This window comes from Chenopodium quinoa, unplaced genomic scaffold (assembly GCF_001683475.1).
Source record: "Chenopodium quinoa cultivar QQ74 unplaced genomic scaffold, ASM168347v1, whole genome shotgun sequence".
Lineage (NCBI taxonomy): Eukaryota > Viridiplantae > Streptophyta > Magnoliopsida > Caryophyllales > Amaranthaceae > Chenopodium > Chenopodium quinoa.
In genome coordinates, this window is record NW_018745362.1 from 45,556 (window position 1) to 71,982 (window position 26,427).

The window sequence follows — 26,427 nt, forward strand, 5'->3', positions numbered from 1 at the left end:
ACTCTAATTCTTCTTCTACAGGATGTTTCAAGTGTGGAGAAAAAGGACATCTTATTCGAGATTGTCCTAAGTGGAATGACAAACAGTCTAAATCCGGAGATAAACAAGCATACAAGAATGCCATGATAGCTTCCATGTGGGGAGACTCTGACTCAGGGTCAGATGAAGAAGAAGGATCACCCAACTCAGATGTTTGCCTAACTGCCTTTACAAACATCAAGGAAAACAGCACTGGTCCAGGAACCAGAGGGGGAACCAGTACATTCAACAAATGCTTTATGGCAAAGAAGGATGTACTACATGAACGCAAGGTAAGCTTAGAGCAAATTAGAGAAGATATGCATGAATATGATAGAGAAAATATGCTTGCTTGTATTGATTCCTTACTAGATGAATGCTATAAACTAAGTGAAACATACATAACTTGCAAAAGAGAATTAAAAGAAAAACGTGGTGAATGTAATATTGCTATTGCTAGTTGTGATCATCTAGAAGGAGTCTGTTATGAACTAAAAAATCAAGTAGCAGAACTAGAGGTTGAATTGGACAAGTGTAAAGTGGAACTAGAAAAGGAAAGATCGTTTGAACCAATTGATGGTGAAGAGGATCTGACCTCCTGGTTCCCTAGAGACTTATCAACCACTAGTGATACTCTTGATTTTTCAGTAGCTATAAGTAAAGCAAATTCGTGTACTAGAACTTCCTTGTTGAAGGCCTTTGAAACATTGGCTTACAACCTGGAAAACTCTCACAAGGAAATTGCTTCACTTAAAGCTGCACAGTTCACTGTTTCCCCTACAGGTACCAGTGTAGATGTCAGTAATACGATTGATAAGTATGAAAGTAATATTTGTGATTTGCATGCGGAAATCAATCAACTGAAAAAGGACAAGCAACCAGTGGTTGTTGACATGTCTATTGACTCTATGGTTTCAAAGCTTAATCTACAATTCGAAGCTTTAAAAAGTAACTTTGATTTTCTTAAAGAGAAAAACGAATTGTTAACTAAAACACTTGAAACCAGAGAAAAAGAACTTAATGATAGTCATAGACATGTGGACAAATTATTGAATGCTCAAGAATCCTTAAATTACCTGACTTCTTCAAAAGGAAACAGAGGAAAAGTTGGTCTTGGTTATACTAGACAGAGAACCAGGACTAACTGGTCTCCCAGAGAAACCACCTGGATCAAAGAATATCAACGAGGCAAGTATGTCATGACTAAAGAGATGCATGTGTGTTTTCATTGTGGTAAAAATGGACATAAGATACATGAATGTCCAGCTAAGAAAATTAGTGCTAATAAGAACAGCAAGGGTGTAAAATATGTGTGGAGAAGAAAGGATCAACAAGATGTTAATGTTGTTGAAAAGGGACCCAAGTATGTTTGGGTTCCTAAAACTAATGTTTGATTTGCTCTTGCAGGCTAGAGTGAAGGGAGATACCTATTGGTATTTGGACAGTGGTTGCTCAAGACACATGTCCGGGGATAAAGATCAATTCCTTTCACTAGTGGCCTTTGATGGAGGAAGTGTCACCTTTGGGGATAACAGCAAGGGAACCATCACTGGTTTAGGTAAGGTTGGTAAGACACTTTCTAACGCAATAGATGATGTTTATTATGTTGAAGGCTTGCAACATAATCTCTTGAGTATTTCTCAATTATGTGACAAAGGTAATATAGTTGAGTTTCAAGCCAACCTATGTCACATAGTTAACTCACAAACAGGAGAACTTGTATGTGAGGGAACCAGGAAGCATGATGTTTACATTACCTTCTTAGATAAAATCCCTCAAGACAAGTCCATCTGTTTGAGAGCTGTTTCTGACAATAATCAATGGATTTGGCATAAGAGGTTTGGACATGCTAGCCTAACACTTCTAAACAAACTTAAAACACGTGACTTAGTTGTAGGCCTTCCTAACATTAAGTATGAAGCTGATAAAGTTTGTTCTGATTGTGTAAGGGGGAAACAGGTCAAAAATTCTTTTAAGTCTAAAACTGTTTTGAGTACCAGCAGACCCTTCGAACTTGTACACATTGATTTGTGTGGTCCCATGAGAGTACAAAGTCGAAGAGGTCATAGATATGTCTGTGTTATGGTTGATGATTATTCCAGGTACACTTGGGTAATGATGTTACACACAAAGGATGAAACGTTTGAAGAATGGGTAACATTGGTGAAACAAGTGGAGAACCAGCTCACCCACAAGCTGGTCTCGGTAAGATCAGACCATGGTACTGAATTTGAAAATGCTAACTTTATTGATTATTGTAGGGAACATGGAGTTAATCACAACTTCTCAGCCCCTAGAATACCTCAACAAAATGGTGTTGTAGAAAGGAAGAATAGAACTCTTGAGGAGATGGCGAGGACGATGCTCATTGAGAGTGGTCTCCCAAAGAGTTTTTGGGGAGAAGTTGTTGACACTGCTTGCTATATATTGAATAGAGGTCTCATTAGACCAAAGTTAAATAAGACTCCCTATGAACTTCTTAAAGGTCGAAAGCCCAACATCACATACTTTCGTGTCTTTGGATGTAAATGCTATGTGCATAATAATGGGAAGGACCAGCTTGATAAATTTGATCCTAGAAGTGATGAGGGAATCTTCCTTGGATACTCTTCTCACAGCAAAGCATATAGAGTCTTTAATAAAAGGACTCTTCGTGTTGAGGAGAGTGTCCATGTCATTTTTGATGAATTTAACATGTCTTCTGAGATTGCGCAGGTACAACCTGATGAAGTGATTGGATTGATGGATTTCACGGGGAACCAGTATACTGGTCCCACGGATGAAGTGCAAGCAGATCTAGGCCTACCAAATACTCCACCAGATGATAATGATGAAGTGCCTAGAGAAGAAAATGAAGATAATGAGGACTCTGAAGGGGAACCAAGTCCTGATGGTTCCTCAAATAATAGACAGGTAATGAGTTCAGGGGGAACAGAAGAAGGTACCACCCCTGAACCTGAGGTAAGTAATGATAGAGGAAACAGCATGAATGTGAATCCTCCTGGCTCCTCAGAAGAAGGAGAGATCCATGAACATGCTGGTTCCCAACTTAATGAGAAAGCACAAAACAGTCTTAATTTTAAAAGTTATAGATATCAATCTTCTCATCCCACTGATCAAATAATTAGTGATATAAATAAGGGGATTCAAACGAGAACAAATGTTTTTCAAAACTTTTGTGCTTTCTATTCTTTCCTGTCTAATGTAGAGCCTACTGACTATAAAATGGCATTGACTGATCCTGATTGGGTACTAGCTATGCAAGATGAGTTAAATCAGTTTCAGAGGAACCAGGTTTGGCACCTGGTTCCCCGTCCCAAGGAAAGATCAGTCATTGGCACTAGATGGGTCTTTAGAAACAAGTTAGATGACCTTGGTACTATAGTCAGAAACAAAGCAAGGCTAGTGGTGCAAGGGTACAATCAACAAGAAGGAATTGACTATGATGAGACGTTTGCACCAGTAGCTAGGCTAGAGGCTATTAGGATTTTAATTGCTTATGCTGCTCACATGAATTTTAAGCTGTTTCAGATGGATGTAAAGACTGCCTTCCTCAATGGATATTTAAAGGAAGAAGTATATGTGGAGCAGCCACCTGGTTTTGAAGATGCACTGTTCCCCCAACATGTGTACAAGTTGGACAAAGCATTATATGGGTTGAAACAAGCTCCGAGGGCTTGGTATGAAAGATTGTCCAATTTCTTGATGGCAAATGATTACAAGAGGGGAACAGTAGACAAGACCTTGTTCATAAGAACCAGGGGGAAACACTTGATTGTAGTACAAATTTATGTTGATGATATTTTATTTGGTGCTACTAATCAGGTTTTATGTGATGAATTTGCTAATCTTATGCAGAGTGAATTTGAAATGAGCATGATGGGAGAACTAGGATTCTTCCTAGGGCTGCAGATTAAGCAAATGGATGATGGAATAATGATCCATCAACAAAAGTACTTAAAAGAGCTGCTGAAAAAATTCGGCATGGAGAACAGCAAAGCTTATGATACACCTGTTCCCCCATCTACAAAATTAGATGCTGATCTTAAGGGAAAAGATGTTGAAGCTTCTCTTTATAGAGGAATGATAGGTTCTCTACTTTACCTAACAGCTAGTAGACCTGACATTGTGTTTTCTGTTGGTTTGTGTGCTAGGTTTCAAAGCAATCCAAAGGAATCTCACTTGAAGGCTGTTAGAAGGATACTTAGGTATCTTGTAGGAACAGCAAATCTGAGATTGTGGTACCCCAAAGGCAGTACCATTGATCTTATTGGATACACAGATGCAGATTATGCTGGTTTCTTAGTTGATAGAAAGAGCACATCAGGTATGGCACACTTTCTTGGCTCTTGTCTAATTTCATGGGGTTCTAAAAAGCAAAATTCAGTGGCCCTATCCACGGCAGAGTCTGAATATATAGCTGCAGCTTCATGCTGTTCCCAGCTACTGTGGATAAGGAACCAGCTGAAAGATTTTGGTGTTATTTATAAAAGTGTTCCTATTTTTTGTGATAACACTAGTGCAATCAATATTTCAAAGAATCCTGTGCAACACTCCAAGACAAAACACATTGAAATAAGACACCATTTTTTAAGAGACAATGTGGAAAAAGGATTGGTGGAGATGTTGTTTTGTAAAAGTGAAGATCAAATTGCTGATATCTTCACAAAGCCTTTGTGTAGAGAGTCTTTTTGTAGGTTAAGAGTCCTTTTAGGTCTAGTTAGATTTTAGGTATTGGCTTCAATTACTTCCTTCAATGATTGGTTAGAATGGTATTCTCTTGTATAGTGTGTGTACATACTTATGTTGATATCTTTCAAGTGTTGTGTAGATGGTTCAAAATCTCAAAAGGATTGAGAATCATTGTTGTAAGAAACAGGTGAAATCAGGCTGAATTGCCAGAAACAGCGTGACATGGTTCTATACAGGTACCAGCAAAGGGAAACAGCAGACCAGCTCTGATATGTCATCCGATAATATCTTTTATTTTCGGAAGATTACTATAAGATATTTCCTTTTGGAAGGAATTTATCTTATTTCAGTTATTTAATCCCATATAAAAGGCAAACATATCATATGCCTTATTTATAGTTGGTTGAGATAATTATGGTAAAAGATAATTACCAAATTTTTGATTTCAATTTAAAAATATCCTTTACAGTTGCTTTTTATTGGCTCAACTAACTCTTTTCTTTCCTTCTTCTCTCTTTGTGCTTCATTGTTAAAAATATACACTAACCCTTTGTGCAGATCATCAATCATCATCACTCGAAATTCTCTCTCTCTCTCTCGTATGCTTTAAATTCATCATTGTTCATTTGGTTACTGTTCACTCAAGGAACCAGCTCAGTCTCAGGGGGAACATCAGATGGAAGCATAAGTGTCCTTAAGCCCGAAGTTGGAGGAAATTCAGAAAATTCAGAGTGAAGAGGATGAAATAGAGATTGTTGGTTATTATGAGGAAACACCCATTGCTAAGACCATGGTACGAAGTAGAGTAACTCAATTAAAGAAGTTCACTGAGAAGGTGCAGGAGGAACAGTCCATTGACGCTGTTCCAGGAACCAAGAGAAAAAGGGTACCAGCAAGAACCTCTTTGCTTGATTGATGTGATGCTAGTTTTGCACTCGTTATGCAACAAGGAGAACAGTTTTGCACTCGTTATGCAACAAGGAGAACATTCTGAATCTGTACATATCTCTCATGCTTTCTTTAAACAAAAAAAAAAAAAAAAAAAAAAAAAAAAAAAAAAAAAAAATAGAGGAACCAGCAGGTCAGGAAGTGGTTCTGAAACAGATTGAAGAACCATGAGAATATGCTTAGTAAGATAATGCGATTGGTTCAAGTAGAGCATGATGACAAGGTTGAGTGGGATGAAGAGGAACCAGATAATGATGCAGAAGATGTTGCAAAGTTCGAGGAGGAGGAAGGGAACGAGAATGATGATGAGGAGTGATGCTGTTTCTGTTCTTGTTTCCTCACCCTCATGTTTATTCTAAAATAACTGATTTTGTTGGTCTGTCTACTTCTCTCCATTCCATGAACTTTCTTTTTGGATGGATTTGGGCTTCTTTGGTTGAACTTTGTTGGCTTGTATGAACTACTAACTCTGCTATGGTATGAACTGTTTGACTAATCTCTTTTTGCAGCATAATGCTTGAATGGTGGTTGATGCCATTGTATGGATAAGCACATTAACTTGTGCACATTGCTTTTACTTGTGGATACTTTTTAATGATGCCAAAAGGGGGAAGTAGTCTGAAGTTGAAGCCTAAGGTTTAGCTAGTTTAGATTGAGTCAGTTTGAGTCTTTTTATTTCGTATTTTCTATTTTTCTGTTTAGGGAACCAGTTGGCCTAACTGACTTGTTCCAAAGAGTTTTGAGTCCTTGAAGTTTTTGACGGTTTTTCTTTTTGAGCATGTCCACAGGTTCAAGAACTTCAAGAGTTTGTCATCATCAAAAAGGGGGAATTTGTTGAGTCCCTTAGGTTTTGATTGATAGTTTTGAATGATGACAAACAGCTAAGGGAAACAGGTCCTTGAAAGTGTTCGATACAGTTGGGGAACCAGCTAACATAGAACACTGTTTCCCCAGACAAGTTATTACTTACATGAGTTTTCTTATTGAACTAACTTGTCTTTATACAGGGAACAGTTATATGATAAAAGTGTTATGTACTGGTAGGGAACCAGTATGTACTGTTTCCATGGTTGCTACGTGGTAAAGCAGTCACATACTCTTTATTGTGCATTAACCATGTTACATGTGCAGTAGTTGAGTTGATTCCAAGACTTGGAGCATAGAAGCCTTTCGAAGATATTTCGAAGAAAGATTGTTTGCTCATAATAGAAGTATTCAAGGAAGATTCAAGTCTTGAAGATTACATGAAGAAAAGACGATTTATGCTTTAATATGTTATCTAGGTTTTCATGTAATATGCTCCGTAGTATGCTTGCATGTTTGGGTTATATAAGTGCTTAAAAGTATATTGAAGTATGATATGAAATCTGGTACAAAGTTGGAACAGGTTTCATAACATGTTTCAATTCAGGGAACCAGGTTGGGGAACCAGGTTCACTGTATTCGAGCTGCCGTTTTGGAAAAAGATTTTACAAAAAGATTTTTTCGAAAAGATTATCTTGAAAATATTTTGTGCAGCTGGAAATAAGATGAAATATTCTTGGTTACCTAAAATCTAGGAGTATTTATCTTAATTGATTCTATCTTTGTGATTAAATCAAATAAGATAAAAACTTTCCTAAAATTACATTATATCTTATTCTCTAAGATTGTGTGATTTAAGGAAACTAGGTTTTAGGAATCTAAGCTTATATAAACTCATCTTATTTCACATATTTCGTGTGCCTCTCCAGAAATCAAAAAGAGCAATTATTTGAGAGCATATACTTAAGCACTAATCCCATTCATCAAGTCATATACAAGAGCATTCTAGTACTTAAACTTTTTCTCTTAATTAGCTTCGTAGAAGTGAGATCAAAAGGGGAGTTCTTGATTCTTGTATTGAGTCTTTAACAAAGGGGTTAAAGGCTGGGTGAGTGTTTGTGAGTTCAAACACATTGGGCTTACGAGTGTAAGTCGAGAGCACACTCGGAGTAGAGTGTGGGGTTTGCTGGTTCCCGGAGTAGGGAACAGCAGAGTGTTCTTTGTCTTTGTTTTTCGGAGTAGATTAATAAAGAACTTAGGATAGGAGGACGTAGGCCTGAGTTGGCTGAACCTCGTTAAATTTGTTGTGTTCTTTATTGCTTTGTTTCGTTAAATTTGTTGTCTTCTTTATTGCTTATTTATATTCCGCTGCGTACGGGAACCAGCACAACTGGTTCCTCACACATAATCCGAAAAGAAGCAAAATTAGCCAACGATTACTTAACACTCAATTCACCCCCCCCTCTTGAGTGCCCATTGAACCTTCAGGCTATAGCTTGCACCTACTCATTTCTTTTAGGTTCGACCCTTGACTTACCATATACTTGTATTAGGTTGGTTGAGTGTTTACAAATTTAGTTTGGCTCTAGGAAAGGGTAGAAAACGACCTACATTTTCCTCTCGTCAAAATGGCACCGTTGCCGGGGAATGATATTGGTGCTTTGTTATAGTTGATGAGTCTATTTCATTCTTTATTCTCTAGTAGAAAAATACAAAAAGGCAACCCCCAAATGGCACCGATTCAGGCCAAACCGGTGGCAAAAACCGCCCTAAAAATGGGCGGTATTTTAGACTAAGAGCAATGGCGCCGGTTCATCTCAAACCGGTGCCAAAAATACAAAGGGCACCGGTTTGAATCGGTGCCACTGAATCGGTGCAATATTCAAAAAAAAAAAAAACCGGTTCATCTATACCCTAAACCCCTAATAACTTGCTTCTCTCTCCGCCTCCATTTCCCATTTCCTCTGATTTCCTTCTATCTCCTCTCCTTTCTCTCTCATCTCTCTCTCTTCGTTCTTCTTTCATCTCCATCTTCTTTCATCTCCCTTCGATCTCCTCTCTCTCTCTCACTTCGTTCTCCTTTCATCTCCCTTCGATCTCCCCTCTCTCTCTCTTCGTTCTTCTTTCATCTCCCTTCGATCTCCTCTCCCCTTAGATCTTCTTTCATCTCTGCAGCAACCAAAGCCGCCACCACAACAACAACCGCCACAACAACAACCGCCACAAAGTTCGACCACCGCCGCAATTCCCACCGGCATAAACATTAACAACAATTTATGGGTATAATTTATACGAGGTTAGGGTTTAATTTATGGATTTAATTCGATTTTAATCGATTTTGTTGGATTTAATTTAGGGTTTAAGTAATCGATTTGGATTTTATCGATTTTTCTGGGTTTATTTAATCGATTTTTGGATTTTAATTCGATTTTTGTGGGTATAATTATTCGAATTTAATGGGTTTTGTATTTTAATTCGATTTTCTCGTTTTTTCAGGGTTTAATTTTGGGTTGATTAATCAATTTTAATTACATGCATGTGTTTTTTGGGTATTTTTTTTTAATTACATGCATTTGTATTTTTTTTATTTTGAGTTTACTGGGTTATTATTTTTTTCAGGGATTTTGTTTTTTTTTCAATTTTTTTTTTTATAATTTTGTGTTTTCTGGGTATAATTATCTGAATTTAATCGTTTTTTTTTTTCCAATTTTCAGTTCGTGAGTCATCGTCGGAGGAGAAAATTGATGGCCGATACTCTGCTTCTGCAATTCAGCTACTGAGCTCGTCGAATCCATTTGTTAATTTTTTTTTTTTTGGCAAGTGTAAAACTATTGAATTACTGATTATGAATTTTAATTATATTATGTATTAATGTATTATGTATATATATAACAAAGACACAAAGAACAAACAAAAAACAAAAAAAAAAATTGTTTCTTGGACATTTTTGGCACCGGTTAACCGGTGCCAAAAGGAGGGATAATATTTTTTTTGGGTATTTTTGGCACCGGTTAACCGGTGCCAAAATCTGTTTATGGCACCGGTTTTGAACCGGTGCCAAAAAGGGGGTAATTGGCACCCCCCACATTGGCACCGGTTCAAACCAGTGCCTTAAGCCGGGTTTGAACCGGTTTGCTATTTTTCTACTAGTGATTGAAAAAAAAATAATTTTTTTTTTGTCTTTTAGGTTGTACACTTGTAGCCGTGCTACTAATCATTTCTTTAGAAGTTGTATGCATAGAGCACGTTGTCATTCACTAGTGCCATTTGATCCGGAGATTGAGAGGACTATTACAAGATTAAGGGTTGCTAGACGATCTTTGAGCTCTATCACTTCAAGTGAGGAAGAACCACAACAAGAAGAACAAGCAAGAATGGGAGAAAATCCAAGGTTGGCGTAGAAGGAATTGGAGATTCCTGATGCATATAGATTTGAGAGTGGGATTGCTTCACCTACAACACCGGCAAATAATTTTGAAATCAGGCCGGCAATGATCACTTTGATAGAGAGGGGACAATTTAGTGGGGCCAAGCATGAAAGCCCACTAAACCATCTCAAGGAATTTGAAAAATATTGCAATACTATCAAGGTGAACGAAATTTCACAAGAATTCATCCGCCTCAAGCTCTTTCCCTTTTCTCTCATAGGGCGTGCTTTAGAATGGCTAGACAAGGAGGTTAAGCCGAATTCTCTAAGGACATGGGATGAGGTTACCAAGGAATTTCTATCTCGTTTCTATCCACAAAAGAAAACGGCGAAGGTTAGAGCTTTGATTCAAGGGTTAAAACAAAAGCTAAGTGAGAGCCTCTATGAAGCATGGGAGAGATACAAAGAGTATCAATGGGAGTGTCCTCAGCACGGAATTCCAACCTATCGAATTATTCAAATTTTCTTTGGAGGCCTAAGTCCCCAAGGCAAGTCATGCCTTGATAAGGGAGCCGGAGGTCCCATCATGAATAGGACGGAAGAGGAAGTGGTAGACATCATTTAGGATGTGGTGAGGTACTATAGAGATTGGCAAGATGGTGAAAGGGATTCAACTAGCAAGAGTAGCTCTTCGGTGTACTCGGTTGATCATCTAAATGCAATCAACAATCTCTCCTCACAAATGACAAACTTGGGGAAGGAAATGATTGCAATCAAGGAAAAATTGGAGAGTTCTTCTTCCCAAGCTTCAAATCTTCCCTCCCAATTTAAGGGGAGAGGTACATATTCTAACCCTCATCCCGCTCCTTCTTCTAGTAACATGTCTAGTGTTTGTTTGTTTTGTGATGTGTGTGGTTCATATGATCATGATGCTTGTAATTGCCCTCCTGCTTTTCCGGATAGTAATGATGATTTTTATACCAATGAGAGTAAGAATGTGAACTATGTGTTAAATAATAATAATGTGCAAAGGTTTGATAATCAAAGGGGTCAATGGAATAGGAATTACCAAAAACAAGGTAATTTTGACAACTATAACCAAGGTGGTGGTTATAGGAACCAAGGGAACCAAGGTTCTTGAGGTAACTATAACAATCAAGGTTATAATAGCCAAAATCAAAACCAAAATTATGGTAATCAAAACCAAGATTATGGATTTCATAATCAAGGTAGTGGTAACCATAATCAAGGTTAGGGTCAAAATCAAAATAGGGGTAATTGGAACAATCAAGGTAGGGGCAATTTTCAAAACAACGCTCAAAGAGGCCCTCTACCCGGATTTGTTCCAAAGAATTAAGGTGATAATTCCTATTTACAACCCTCTTCCTCTAGGACTAATTTGGAGGAAATCATTGAAAATCAAACAAAGTTGTTGAACACTTACATGGCCAGAAGTGACAAGAAATTCAATGAAATGATGACTCATAATAAGATGCTTGAAAACCAAATTTCTCAACTTGCCAATGCTTTGAAAGACCATGCTAGTCCTTCATCTTTACCTTCCCAAGGCCTAGATCTCAAGAGACCTGTGAATGTTATTGTTACAAGAAATGGTAAGGTTCTTGAGGAGAGTTTGCCTAAGAAGAGTGAAACTAAGGAAGTCCCCAAGGAGGTTTTGGTAGAGGATGAGAGAGATGGTGCATCTTTGAGTGAGGTTGTGATTGAGACACCTGATCGCAGGTAGATAGGTCGTTAAGCTACCACCCTAACCAAATTAATCATTTATAAAGCCTAAACCTACACTAAACTAGTTAGTGGCAAGTAAAGGGTCGAACCACTAGGGAAGCACGCTAATTCAACATCAAATATCACTAATGCAAGAGTGAAAGGGGGATTGTTTTTGTTGGTTTTGTTGAGTAAGAATACTAAAACTACAAATAAACAAGAAGATGATAATTAAAATCAATAGAAAATGACGCTAGGGATACGGGGGTATCCAATATGATTAGAAAGAGGAGAATAATGGTGATTATCATGAAACTTATGCCAAAGAACACAAGATTCTACCTAAACAATTCATTCTCATGCAATAGTCTAGGCAAATCAATGAAAGAGGTCTACACTAATAAGGATCATTCTCATGCATCCTATTAGTTACAATCAATTCAAGAGAATAAAGAAGCACAATCCATAAAAACTCCACTTTAATAACTCATTCTCATGCAATCATTAAAATAGAGGTGATCCTAATCTAGTTCAAATCACTTTCATGCATTTAAACTAGAAAACATCAAATAGAGTGCAACAATAATCCCAAGCTAATAAAAATCATGTCTTTCATCAATATATGGCATAAGTTCAATCTAACCATCATCATTCATCAAAAATCAAATCATATATTCCACCCCCTTCCCCTAGCCAAAAGTTTAGCCTAGAGAAGGGAGATTAAACACAATATCAAAACTAGAAATAAACTCAAAAAACTCAAAGCAAAACATAATTAAAATCAATGAAATCAATAACAACTAGATGAACTAATAAGATTAACAAGAATAAACAACAATAAAACAAATAAATAAAACTAAAGGAAAGGAGAAGAGATTACTAAAGAAAGGATTAATGAAAGATGAAAACTTGAATTCTTGCTTGATTGAAACTTAAACTTGAGCAAAGTTGAATCTTGGAAGAAAATTGAGCAATAATCTATTTTTCTCTCTCTAAAAATTATCTACTCTCACCCTAAGAGAGAGAAGCTCTCTCTAAAACTAGGAAGAAGATCTAAAAATATCCAGTTCCCCCGTACAAAAACAAGGCTCGCAAATATAAAGGAAGTCGCGAAAAAACGCTGAACAGGGCTCGTTGTGCGCCCGCACATGGCATCTGTGCACCCGCGCATTTGTGGGTTGCGCAGCTTGCTGCTTGGGTGTGTGCGCCCGTGCTGCTGGCTGCGCGCCCACGCACAAGTCGCGCGCAGGTTGCACAATACTTTCTGCCTCGATTCTGCAATTTTGCCTCTTTTGCGCGGGTTCTGACAGGGCTGCGCGCCCGCACACATCAGCCGCGCGCCCGTGCACATTGTGCGCGCTCTTGCACGTTGCTTTCTTCGATTTTTCTCTCATGATTCCTTGGCTTCTTCTATGCAATCCAAGACTTCAAATACCTAAGCACAAACACCAAGGGAAGCAATAAGGTATAGGGAACGGTGCAAACACGCAATGAAGGCAAGCATTCAAGAATTTACGCGATTTCATTAAAAACACATCGAGACATGTATGCACGCATTATTTGAACAAAACAACTACAAAACACCAACAAAACAACTACAAAACACCCTAAGACAAGCTAAAACAAGGCATAAACACTATCCTAGGAGTGACAAAAATGTCACTCATCAAATTCCCCCAAGCTAAACCTTTGCTCGTCCTCGAGCAAGACAAAGAGAAAGGGAGAGGATTATTCAAGCAAAGCTAAGACACTAAAGGACAAAAGAATGTACACTAACTCACTTTCGTAGGAATAACGGTCAATTTTAGCGACTAAAGACAAGCCCTTTAAACCCCTAGATCGCACTAGAGGACGAGTATGCTCTCGTGAGGGTTTCCTAAGAGCTTAACCCACAACTCTAGACAAAAACCAAGGAAAAACAGAAAGAAAAAGGAAAACAAACACAAAAAACAAACACATCCATGACCAACATAACATGGCAAGGATTAGGAAACCAATCAAGCTCAATGGCGGAAAATACTCCATTTGGACTCAAAAAGAAGAGACATGCACCAAATAATATTCACCTTTCTTAATATAATGAGGGGAAACACGTTCTAAGATGCTCATGGTTGAGAGAGACAAACCTAAGCTAAGCATAGAGAACTAGAGAATTCATTCTCCGCCCTAGCCCCATCTAAGACGGTCCACGTTCTCTCCACTAGCTAGCTCCTCATGATTCCACGAAGGAACCGGAAAAAGATTCAATTTGTGGAATTAGTGGGTCATCCCGACATCTCAACTATGCATACTCTCTCCATAGGGTTGAAATCTATCTCCCTCCACCGGAATTTGACCTCACCCCTCTAAAGTCTAAGGATCTTAACTAGGGTTGTAACGTAAGGAAAAGGGTTAAGGCGGGGTAAAAATTTGAAAATTTTGGTGATATTTCCTAAGTGAAGCAAAAGGGTGATCAAACCTCAAAAATAAACTCAAGAAATCGCCAAACATCAAACAAAATTACCAATAATGTCATCTCCCCCAAGTTACTCAGCACCAACATTCCAAAAAATAAAAGAAAACGAAGTAACGTTCCCCCCCCCCCCCCCAAGCTTGAACGAAGCATTGTCCTCAATGCTTAACTTAGGGAAGAAAACGAAACCTACTCTTTTTTTTTTAAATATATATATATATATCCTTGCCTTTTTTAACTAAGGACGGATTTTTCGAGGATGAATTTGCTTTATTACACACAATATATACAATTTACTTTCTTGCTTGGTACAAAGAGCATAATAATTTCTAATTTTCATTACAACACAAAACAAACTCTCAAACCGAAACGCTTCACAAACTAAGGGTTAGGGAAACAAAAGGTCATAAGGCTTGCATTATGGCTCATAATCAAGAAAGGGAATAGGCTCAAAGGGTTGGCAAGAGGAGAAAATGCAAAATAAAAAAAAAATATGTAACAAAACAAAAAGAAGATAAAGAAAAATAAGAAAAGGGTGCCATTTTCCTCCCCTAGAGCTGCTTGGTCACGATCTTGGGAGTTAGAGGACAACACAAGGATTAAGATATGCATAGTCAAGGATCCTAAGCGCCGCTCAACAAAATTGATGGAGGCTTGAACAATTTAAATCTCACAAGGGATGGGAAGTAAGCAAATACTAACTAAAGAGCTTCAAATCCACTATAGAGAGCAACACCATCTTACCACTTTTCCGTGAACTAAGGGTTCAAACGTCCTCAATAGTTCTTAACCTTGCTACCTTAGCGTAAAATTTGTCTATCTCAACCACAACCACTCTCAAACCGAGTAGGCCATCATCAATTAGGAAGAAAAACATTCTTTGGCACATTATCAAAGCAATCAATTCCAAATGCATGAGCGAATCCCAAAACAAATTCATTTTATCTTTCCAAAGTCATGTTTTCCACAAAAAAAAGAAAATAAAACAAAAGAAAGAGGAAGAAATCAAAAAGGTTCACAAACGAGGCATATAAACCAAATAAGTCCCAATCGTCAAACAATTGATCGTTTGATAACAACATCAACGATCCCAGGTTCCATAGAGCCAATGCAAACAACCTCGAACCATTCAACTTCTTCCTAAACTAGTCCTAAACTAAGCACTCAAAGAAAGAGTAAAAGATTAAAAATAAGAAAGGTCTCACCGGGAGGTTAGCTTAAAAGAATTAAGGAGCATAAAATACAGTTCACCAAATGTCACTCCACTCCAAACTTCCAAAAAGAAACCTACAAGGCAAGACAAGACACAAAAGAAAATATTAAAAGAGAACAAAGAAATAAATCAAAAAGAAAAAGAAAGGAGGGGGAGAAAAAGGTTTAGAAATCCTCTGGGTTGCCTCCTGGGAAGCGCTTGTTTATGGTCTGTAGGTTGACCCTTCACCTCATTCAAGGTGGATTAAAGAACATCACCCTCATCAACTTGAGGATTGAATCATAGATGCCCCCAAGCTTGAGAACTAGCACTCCTTGAGGTCTCACATCACCACAAGGAAAAGAAGGGAACGAATCAAGAGCCAATGGTAGCTCATCTTTTCTCTTTCTCTTCTTCTTGTTGATTCTTCTTCTTTTTTCTCTCTTCTTTCTTTTCCTTCTAAAAGGGGGATCGAGCTTGGAATCCTCAATATTAGGAAGAGACCTCACTTTCCTCAAGAGAGCCTTCAAACCAAGCGGGAACTTCAAGGAAGTCATCATCCCTCATTGTCACCCTTATCATCACGTGGAGGTAAGCTCTCATTAGCCATCACATCATCGACCACATTAACTCTACATACGCTCAGCGCCATAGGGCTCTTCAAAATGACATTCTCAACTAGCCTACAAGGAAAGGAAACCGGGTCTTCAAACTTGTTTGATTCACTAAAATCAAATGGCTCCTCATTTTGTTCTTGAACCTTCTTCTCAACCACATCATCTACAACCTTGTCCTCCTTGCAAGTTTCGGGTTGATAAGTATGTGAAGGGTTAGTAGATGATTGTAAGGGGAGTTTTGTGGTTAAATGGAGAGAAGAAGTGTTGGCTAGTTGGGAATCAACAACTTCATTGTAAGATTTGATTTCTTGGAATTGTGGAGTGATAGTTTGACGTTGTTGAAGAATTTGGGTTTGTGTGTGGTCGGGTGAGAATTTTTCTTCATACGCTTGAGGACATAGGTCATGATTTTTATCTTGAGAGTTCTCTACTTGGTTGGAAAGGTAGGAAAAGTTTTTGGTTGGTGGATTGAAGAGAGGTCCATCTTTGGGGTAGGAGTTTTCTTGCCTTGGAGGTTGTTGAAGTTGTTGGGATTGAGCTTGGGTTACAAACTCTTTTTCCATCAAAGTCAAAACTTCACCATGCTTGAGATTGAACTCTCTACAATAGGATGCATCATGATCCGTCCTACCACAACGAGCACATGAGAAATCAATGATTTGTGAGGGTTTTGAACACAAACCAACACTTGAGTTCAACTTGGAAAGACCTTCATTCAAGAGCTCAACTATGTGCTTAAGTTGGCCGACTTTCTCCAACTCATAAAGATCTCCTTTCTTCCCTTGGGACCTTCTTCGGCCTCCCCAAGAATAGCTAGTAGCCACTTCTTCAATTGTAGCTGCAACTTGGCTTTGAGGGATCTTAATCAATTGGCCACCGGCACCCACATCTAGATTGGTCCTTGACATTAGCTCCAATCCATCATAAAAGAATCTCATGAGCAAATAACGGTTGAATTCATGATGAGGACATGCTCTAATAAAATCCTTAAACCTTTCCCATGCTTCCCCAAGAGTTTCATCCGGTTCCTGCTCAAAGGAAGCTATCTTCCTCCTCATTTTTGCGGTTTGCTCATCGGAAATGAACCTCTTGAGAAAGGCCCTTGCAACTTCCTTCCATGTGGTGAAAGAGTTGGACTTCAAATGCTTGAGCCATTTTTTTGCTCTTCCGGTGAGAGATTGCTGAATGAGATGCATACGAATGTAATCTTGGCTCACTTCATTTGTTTGTATCATTGCACACAACTCAAGGAATCGGTCCAAATGCTCAATGGGGTCTTCATTTACGCCTCCGGAAAATTGCTCAATTTGCACCATCCTAGCATATTGTGGATGGATTGTGAAATTAGTCTCGGTGGTCGGGAGAAGTATACCACTCGTGAGCTCATAGATTTCCGGGTTTCCAAACTCCCTAAAGAGAAGGTCATCCTCTTGTCTTGCCATATCTCTCTTTGAATACAACAAAGCTAAGCACACGATTAGCAATGACAGGTAGGATTAAACAAGCAAAATAAAAGAAAGGAAAGCAAATAAAATGACTCTAACAATAGCAAAAATAAACGCTAAACAAGCCGCTTCCTCGGCAACGGCGCCAAAATTTGATCGCGGATAGATAGGACGTTAAGCTACCACCCTAACCAAATTAATCATTTATAAAGCCTAAACCTACACTAAACTAGTTAGTGGCAAGTAAAGGGTCGAACCACATGGGAAGCACGCTAATTCAACATCAAATATCAATGATGCAAGAGTGAAAGGGGGATTGTTTTTGTTGGTTTTGTTGAGTAAGAATACTAAAACTACAAATAAACAAGAAGATGATAATTAAAATCAATAGAAAATGACGCTAGGGATAAGGGGGTATCCAATATGATTAGAAAGAGGAGAATAATGGTGATTATCATGAAACTTATGCCAAAGAACACAAGATTCTACCTAAACAATTCATTCTCATGCAATAGTCTAGGCAAATCAATGAAAGAGGTCTACACTAATAAGGATCATTCTCATGCATCCTATTAGTTACAATCAAATCAAGAGAATAAAGAAGCACAATCCATAAAAACTCCACTTTAATAACTCATTCTCATGAAATCATTAAAATAGAGGTGATCTTAATCTAGTTCAAATCACTCTCATGCATTTAAACTAGAAAACATCAAATAGAGTGCAACAATAATCCCAAGCTAATAAAAATCATGTCTTTCATCAATATATGGCATAAGTTCAATCCAACCATCATCATTCATCCAAAATCAAATCATATCTTCCACCCCCTTCCCCTAGCCAAAAGTTTAGCCTAGGGAAGGGAGATTAAACACAATATCAAAACTAGAAATAAACTCAAAAAACTCAAAGCAAAACATAATTAAAATCAATGAAATCAATAACAACTAGCTGAACTAATAAGATAAACAAGAATAAACAACAATAAAACAATTCTTGCTTGATTGAAACTTAAACTTGAGCAAAGTTGAATCTTGGAAGAAAATTGAGCAATAATCTATTTTTCTCTCTCTAAAAATTATCTACTCTCACCCTAAGAGAGAGAAGCTCTCTCTAAAACTAGGAAGAAGATCTAAAAATATCCAGTTCCCCCGTACAAAAACAAGGCTCGCAAATATAAAGGAAGTCGCGAAAAAACGCTGAACAGGGTTCGCTGTGCGCCCGCACATGGCATCTCTGCGCCCGCGCATGGCAGCTGTGCGCCCGCGCATTCTTGGGTTGCGCGACTTGCTGCTTGGGTGTATGCGGCCGTGGTGCAGGCTGCGCGCCCGCGCACAAGTCGCGCGCAGGTCGCACAAAACTTTCTGCCTCGATTCTGCAATTTTGCCTCTTTTGCGCGGGTTCTGACAGGGCTGCGCGCCCGCACACATCAGCCGCGCGCCCTTACACGTTGCTTTCTTCGATTTTTCTCTCATGCTTCCTTGGCTTTTTCTATGCAATCCAAGACTTTAAATACCTAAGCAAAAACACCAAGGGAAGCAATAAGGTATAGGGAACGGTGAAAACACGCAATGAAGGCAAGCATTCAAGAATTTACGCGATTTCATTAAAAACACATCGAGACATGTATGCACGCATTCTTTGAACAAAACAACTACAAAACACCAACAAAATAACTACAAAACACCCTACGACAAGCTAAAACAAGGCATAAACACTATCCTAGGAGTGACATAAATGTCACTCATCAACACCTAGTGAGGTGAGAGTAGAGAAAGAAATTGTGAAACCCAAGCTTCCTTATCCACAAAAATTCATGAAACACAAGTTAGATGAACAATTTGGAAGATTTATTGACATGCTCAAGCAACTTCACCTTTCTCTACCATTTACCGAAGTTGTCGCCCAAATGCCCAACTATGCAAAATTCCTCAAATTTCCCGGATGCTCTTATAATGAACAAGATGCCACCTAAGCTCAAAGATCCCGGAAACTTCTCTATCCCTTGTGCCATTAACAAGATGCAAATTGATAATGCCTTATGTGACTTAGGAGCTAGTGTTAGCCTAATTCCATATTCAGTCTATCAAAGACTTGAGTTAGAAGAACTTTTTCCTTCCAACATTACCTTGCAATTAGCCGATAGGTCAATCAAATTTCCAAAGAGTAAGGTGGAGGATTTCCTTTTGAGAGTAGGGAAGTTTGTGATTCTGGTGGATTTTGTAGTTCTTGAAATGGATAAAGATGCTACCATTCCTATTATTCTTGGTAGACCTTTTCTTGCTACCTCGGATGCCATGATTGATGTTAAGAGTACAAATATTTCACTTAAGGTAGGAGATGAGGTCATTGTATTTGACTTGAATGAAAGCATGAAGTATCCATGTTCTTCTTTAGAAAACTGCATGATGATTGATTCTCTTGATCATGTTGTGTCTTCCATGCATGAGCACTTGCTGACTTCTAACGATGCTCTTGAGAATGTTTTGTTAAACAAGGAAAAGATAGGTACTCCTAGCAAGGAAATGACTTGGTATGAAGATGTGCTAAATGGAGGCATTGAGGATGTTAAAGAGCAAATGTGTTTGAGCATTTCTAGTTAAGAAGCGTTGTAAGTAGCAACATCAAAAAAAGGTAAAGGTGTTCCAATGGTTGAGCTCAAACCTGTCCCATCACACCTTAGGTATGGATTTTTGGGACCCAACTCCACTTTTCCCGTGATTGTTAGCTCTTCTTTGAGTGAGCACCAAGCTCAAAAGTTATGTGGTGTTTTGAGAAAGCATCAAGGTGCTTTGGGTTATACCATTGATGACCTCAAAGGTATAAGCCTTGCTTTATATACACATCACATAACTGTTGAGGAGGGTGCTTTACCTTCTATTGAGAGGCAACGAAAGCTACATCCTTAAATGGGAGAGGTAGTGAAGAAGGAGATCACCAAACTTTTGGATGCGGGAATCATTTTCCCCATTTCTAGTTCTAGGTGGGTCTCTCCCGGTCACGTTGTCCCAAAGAAGGGAGGTACGACCGTCGTTGAGAATGAGAAAGGTGAGCTCATGTCGACGAGGACGGTCACGGGATGGAGGATGTGTATAGACTATAGACGTCTAAACACATATACAAAGAAAGATCAATTCTCCCTTCCTTTATTGATCAAATGCTTGAGAGACTAACAAGGCACAAGTTCTATTGTTTTCTTAATGGTTATTCGGGATTTTTCTAAATCCCTATCCACCCGGATGACCAAGAGAAAACAACCTTCACTTGTCCATATGGTACATTTGCCTATAGGAGAATGTCGTTCGACTTTTGCAATGCTCCCGCGACATTTCGAAGATGCATGATGAGTATATTTGGAGATATGTTAGAAGAGGGGATGGAGGTTTTTATGGATGACTTCCCTATAGGAGGTGTTTCATTTGAGGCATGCCTTGAAAACCTTGAAAAATGTCCTACAAGGTGTGATAAGGTGAACTTGTTCTTGAATTGGGAGAAATGTCACTTCATGGTGGAGGAAGGCATAGTCCTTGGCCACAAGATCTCTCACAAGAGGATAAAGGTGGATAAAGCTAAAATTGAAGTCTTGAAAAGCATCCACCTCCGGTGAATGTAAAGGGAGTGAGATCTTTCTTAGGGCATGCCGGGTTTTATAGAAGATTCATCAAGGATTTCTCGCTCATTGCAAATCCCCTCAATGACCTTCTTAAAAAGGATGCCGAGTTTGTATTTGATGATAAGTGTTTAGAGGAATTCAATAAGTTAAATAAAGCTCTAATCTCTACTCCTATTGTTCAAGCTCCAAGATGGGATTTACCACTTGAGTTGATGTGCGATGCAAGTGATTTGGCAATAGGAGGTGTCTTGGGTCAAAGAGTGGACAAGAAACTTCATGTGATTTATTATATGTCCAAGACTCTAAATGAAGCTCAACGGAATTACACTACAACGGAGAAGGAATTCTTGGCTATAGTTCATGCTTTTGAGAAGTTCCGTTGTTATCTATTGGTTTTCAAGACCATTGTCTTCACGGATCATGAGGCTCTCAAGTATCTTTTTGCTAAGAAAGAGTCCAAGCCAAGGTTGATCCGGCGGGTTATTGAACTCCAAACCTTTGACATTAAGATTAGGGATAAGAGAGGAGCGGAAAATGTTGTGGCGGACCATCTATCTCGTTTGGAAGATTCTCAAACTCATGATGATGGTTCTCCAATTGAGGATAGGATGCTTGATGACTTCTTGTATGCTATTGAAGCAAATGAGCTCCTATGGTTTGCCGATTTAGTGAACTTTCTTGCATGTGGGAAGTTTCCTCCTTCCTATTCTAAGAACAAAAAAAAGAAGCTCAAGAGAGAGGCAAGACATTATGTGTGGGATGATCCCATCTTATACAAGCGAGGGGTCGATGGCTTACTTAGAAGTTGTGTGCCAAACGAAGAGGTGCCTAGTGTTTTGAAAATGTGCCACTCGGATCTGAGTGGGGACCATATGGGTGTTTCTAAGACCGCCACTAAGGTCCTTCAATGCGGTTTATGGTGGCCACACCTCTTTAAGAACTCATGGGGCTTTGTAAAGACATGCGATCGATGTGAAAGAGTTGGAACATCTCCAAGAAAAATGTAATGCCTCAACAACCCATACTCGAGTTGGAAGTGTTTGATGTATGGGGTATTGATTTTATGGGGCCATTTCCCTCATCTTTTGGAAATAAATATATCCTTGTGGCGGTCGATTACGTGTCTAAGTGGGTCGAGGCCATTGCCTCCCCAACTAATGACCACAAGGTGGTTATGAAGTTGATTAAGAAAATAATCTTTCCAAGATTTGGAGTACCAAAGGAGGTGATAAGCGAAAATAGTTCTCATTTTATTCAACATGCCTTTCAAAAGATGTTGAGGAAGCATGGAGTCCATCAACGATTTGGCCTCCCATATCATCCCCAATCGAGCGGCCAAGTAGAAGTCTCCAATCGTCAAATCAAGCTAATCCTTGAAAAGACGGTTGCGAGAAATCGAAAGGATTGGTCAAAAAAGTTGGATGATGCTCTTTGGGCCTATAGAACGACTTTCAAGACCCCCATAGGTACCACTCCATACCTCCTAGTCTATGGCAAATCTTGCCATCTCCCAATTGAGATTGAACACCGTTCTTTGTGGGCAATCAAGAAGATAAACTTTGACTTGGCAAGTGCGGGGAGAAAAGGTGGTTAGATCTTCATGAGCTAGAGGAGCTTTGGCTTGATGCTTATGATTGTACTAGTGTATACAAAGCTCGTTCCAAGGAAACACATGACAAGCTTATTGAGAAGAAAGATTTTTGTGTTGGTGACAAAGTTCTTTTCTACAATTCAAAAACAAAGTTGTTTCCCGGAAAGCTTATGTCAAGATGGAGCGGTCCCTATTTAGTCAAGAATTTCTTTCCAAATGGTGTTGTAGAGGTCTCAACGATGGATTATTCTTCTTCTTTTAAGGCTAATGGCCATCGTCTCAAGAAGTATTTTGATGGTGATTTTGTTGGCCTTGTTCACACATTGCTTCTTCGAAAACCATCTTAAATGGGTGGTAATCGTCGAGCTAACGATTTTAAACAAAAGCGCTTACAAGAGACAACCCGGATTCTCAACTTCTTTTCTCTTTTCCTTTCATTCTTTCATTTTTATTTGTTAGTATTTGTCTTTACTATTTTTCTTATTTTTGATTTGTTTTTAGGTTAACTTCCATCATCAACTATAGATCTAGGGTAATTGATGAGTAGAGTATAAGAAGAGTTTGTGAAGCAGGGGAGAGGGCACCCCGCGGTCATGGAGCGGTCGCGAGGGTTCTGTGCCTTAAAGTGATAAAAAGAGCAATTTTGATCAATTTGTTGCCGCGGGTACCCCGCGGGCGCGGGTGAAAAAGAGAGGCCGCGACATCCTAGAGAGGGCGCAGCTCAGCAAAGAGGTAAAAAATGATAAATCAAATCAGTTTGTTGCCGCATTAGCCCCGTGAGCTCCCCGCGGGCGTAGTAGAGTTAGAGACGGCGCGACGCATCAGGAGAGGCCTCGGGCCTACATTCAGGTAAAACATTGGAAATTCTAGCAATTTGTTGCCGCGGGCGCAACGTTTGGGGTTCATTTTTTAACCATGCCCCCTCTCCTTCTCTCTCCTCTCTTATTTTTCATTTCTCTTCATATTTCCTCTTTCTCTTTCATCCTCCTCTTAAACCCTAACCCCCAACCCATCAATATCACATCATTTTCCTAAATTTCACTCAAATTTTCACCAAAATCTTTTACTTTTCTCAATTTTCATAAAGTTAGATCATCTTTCTCGTTGTATTTCGGGAAAAATCAGTTTCTTGAGGCACCTTCAAGCTTGATTCGTGCTTGGTCTGTTTTTGGTGTTCTTGTGCTTGATTTGTGTCTTCAACTTTGGTATAATCCTAATCCTTGCTCTATTTTTGTCAATTTTTATTGATTTTGTGCATTGATTTTGATTTACCTTGGTTAAGTATTGTAGACACCTATTTGTGTCTTCCCAAAACCAAACCTAGTGATGTATACCTTTCATTTCATTGATTATCGAACAAAGAGAAAGTGTGAAAAGTCTGGTGATGAAAATGTTTTTATTAAAATATCTCTTCTTTCTGTTTTTGAAAATATTTCTTTTCTTACCCTATTTATGAAAAAAGTGAATTCTAATTTATTTTAGTCCATGATATGGGTACAATAATAGTGTATTTGGATGGGGTTTGAAAAGACCTTTCCAACGATATATTATAATCCCAATTTCGATGAATAATGAGGAAGTTATGGCCAAAATACTAAACTGTGCCCAAACCGGATTTTACCTACGGCCCAATGATCATGTGGACGGTCCAAAGGCTTAATCCTATTCCTAAACTAATTAGGATTAATTAGAGACTTCCATTAGTTTCTAAAAGATCTTAATTATCCTTTTTGAAAAGATAAAATCAAAGAGTTTGAAATTGAATAAAACTTTCCTTTTTTTCCTAATTCTATTCGAATTTAAAGATGTTCAAAGACAGCCAGATATTATTTTTTTGCCTCATAATATTTATCAAAATCTTATATGGTTGGATAAATCTTGAAATTATCTTTTCAATGATATATTATAACATTAATTTCGAGCTATAACGAAAAAGATAGAAAAGAATACGAAACTCTATCCAAAACTGACATCCTTCCACTATTTCGGCCATATCTTTTTATCTACAAAAGATTTTAATCTGATTCTAATTTGATTAGACAGTAGATTGCAAGAGCTTTCCAACGACATATTATATGACTTATTTGGACTTTTGGATCAAAAGATATGATAAAAACAAAATCCGCAAAAAACCTGTCTTGCACCGCCAAACGACAAGTTCGTCGCCTGGCGACGAGCTCTGTCGTTGGCGACAGAGGGTAGTTTTATTTCTTCTCAAACTTTGATTCTTTTCTATCAATTCCGGACTATTTTCTTATAAATAGGGTCCCTGAACCTCCGTTTTTCAACTCTTAACCAGAATTCTCTAATTTTTCTCTCTCTCTAAGCTAAAGCTTATTCTCTTTCTCCCTCTTTCAATTCTAGCCTAGCTTTTTACAAACACAATTCCTCATACATTAGCACTAGACATACCTACCCAAATTCGAAGTTTCCTTCACCCTAGACGTGAAAGGTTTGATATTTCTGAGGGTTTGGTCCCAAATCTCTCTTTCAATTATTTATTTTAATTGTTTTGTTTATTATTTTCCTTGAAGTTACTAACGTATATATTTTGTTATTAGAAAGAGATACGAGACATCGAAGTAAGTAGTTAAATTGTTTTATTGATCTTTTGATATAGAAATCATGCTTAGATTATTTTATTTTGATTCCTAGTATCATGTTAGGATGTTTTATTGCTTCCTAGTATCATGTTTAGGGTAATGATTAAGTTTCTTGTATCAATTATGATGCTTCTTATTTTCATTCCTAATATCATGTTAGTATCATATTAGGGTTAAAGCTTTGATCTTTACTGTTTTGTGACATGCTAGGGTTTGTTATTAATCTTGTTAGTATCATGCCTAGGATCTTGCTATTATTATGCTTTAGCGTTGATATGATTATGGTTATGATTATTTTAATTATGGTTGTTATTATTATGATAATTATTATGTTGCTTGATTATATTTATTGTTATTGCTTGATCACACCATTTATGCATGTTTAAAGGGAATTTCTACTTGAAATCACGCTTAATAAGATAATTAATAATCTTGTTTAAGGTTAATTCGATTATAATTCAAGTGAATGCAAATAATAGATTTATATTTGTGCATTAATATTCAACCAACATAGATTAAACAGGTTTAGGATAAACCTATTGATTGTATGTTAGTCAGAAAGCGCACATGAATACGAGTAGAATAAAGTAGAGACCTATTTTATAGGGCGAGTTCTTTCTCTTTTAGATTGGATTCGTGCCCTCATCCCCGAACACCATTCATGGTTCCAGACCTACTGGAGTTAACGATCTCCTGGATCGTTAAGGGGTGTAACCTTCACCCTGTGAACGGTTTACAAGTTCCTAAAACTTGTTGGCGACTCTTTTGCTCTAGCTTCCTTCCCTTTGGATGCCATCGTGATTAAGTGTATGATCACAGTACAGTGGGGTTCAAGTTTGGGGTAATACTTGAAATATTCCCTATAGTTTTTTGGTGACTCCACTGGGGAGGATTTCTATTTTAATTCATGAAATTTATTTTGGCAATGATTTAGAATGAGTGGATGAGACTCGAAAAGTTCTAAGTATTTCATGTATGTAATTTTGATTCACATTATTGGCATAAGAATAAAAAAGGTTCTCATTGGAAAGACCATCCGTAATGAGTAAAAAACATAGGATTTTTACACGTTGGAAATTTGAGGAATATCTTTCACAACTAGAATCGAAATAATACTGCGAAAACTGAAAAATTCTAAGAACACAGAAAGTTGCTGAGGCATGTAGGAACTAGCGTCTAGAATACAGAGTGCGTCGCTTGAAAAAATGGCCTTATCGCCTGGAAACAAGCTTATCGTCTGAGGACGGAGCTATTTCATGGTGACAGACTCTGATGTCTGGCGCCAAGTTCTTCCAATACCGAGCCAGAACTTTACCTTCTTGTTTTACTGGTTCTAGCACTGTTGGCTCGATTCTACTTC

The 26,427-nt window shown here is 38.2% G+C and overlaps 1 protein-coding gene across 1 annotated transcript; it reads right to left on the reverse strand.

The window, feature by feature from the left end:
* Window positions 1–15,754: 15,754 nt before the first annotated feature.
* Window positions 15,755–17,257, reverse strand: LOC110712813. Its single transcript, XM_021891265.1, has one exon. The coding sequence runs from the start codon at window positions 17,255–17,257 to the stop codon at window positions 15,755–15,757; it is 1,503 nt and encodes a 500-aa protein (XP_021746957.1).
* Between the last annotated feature and the right edge of the window lie 9,170 nt (window positions 17,258–26,427).

Coding starts and splice junctions, on each gene's coding strand:
- LOC110712813 (XM_021891265.1), bottom strand. CDS start 17,257: ATGGCAAGACAAGAGGATGACCTTCTCTTTAGGGAGTTTGGAAACCCG.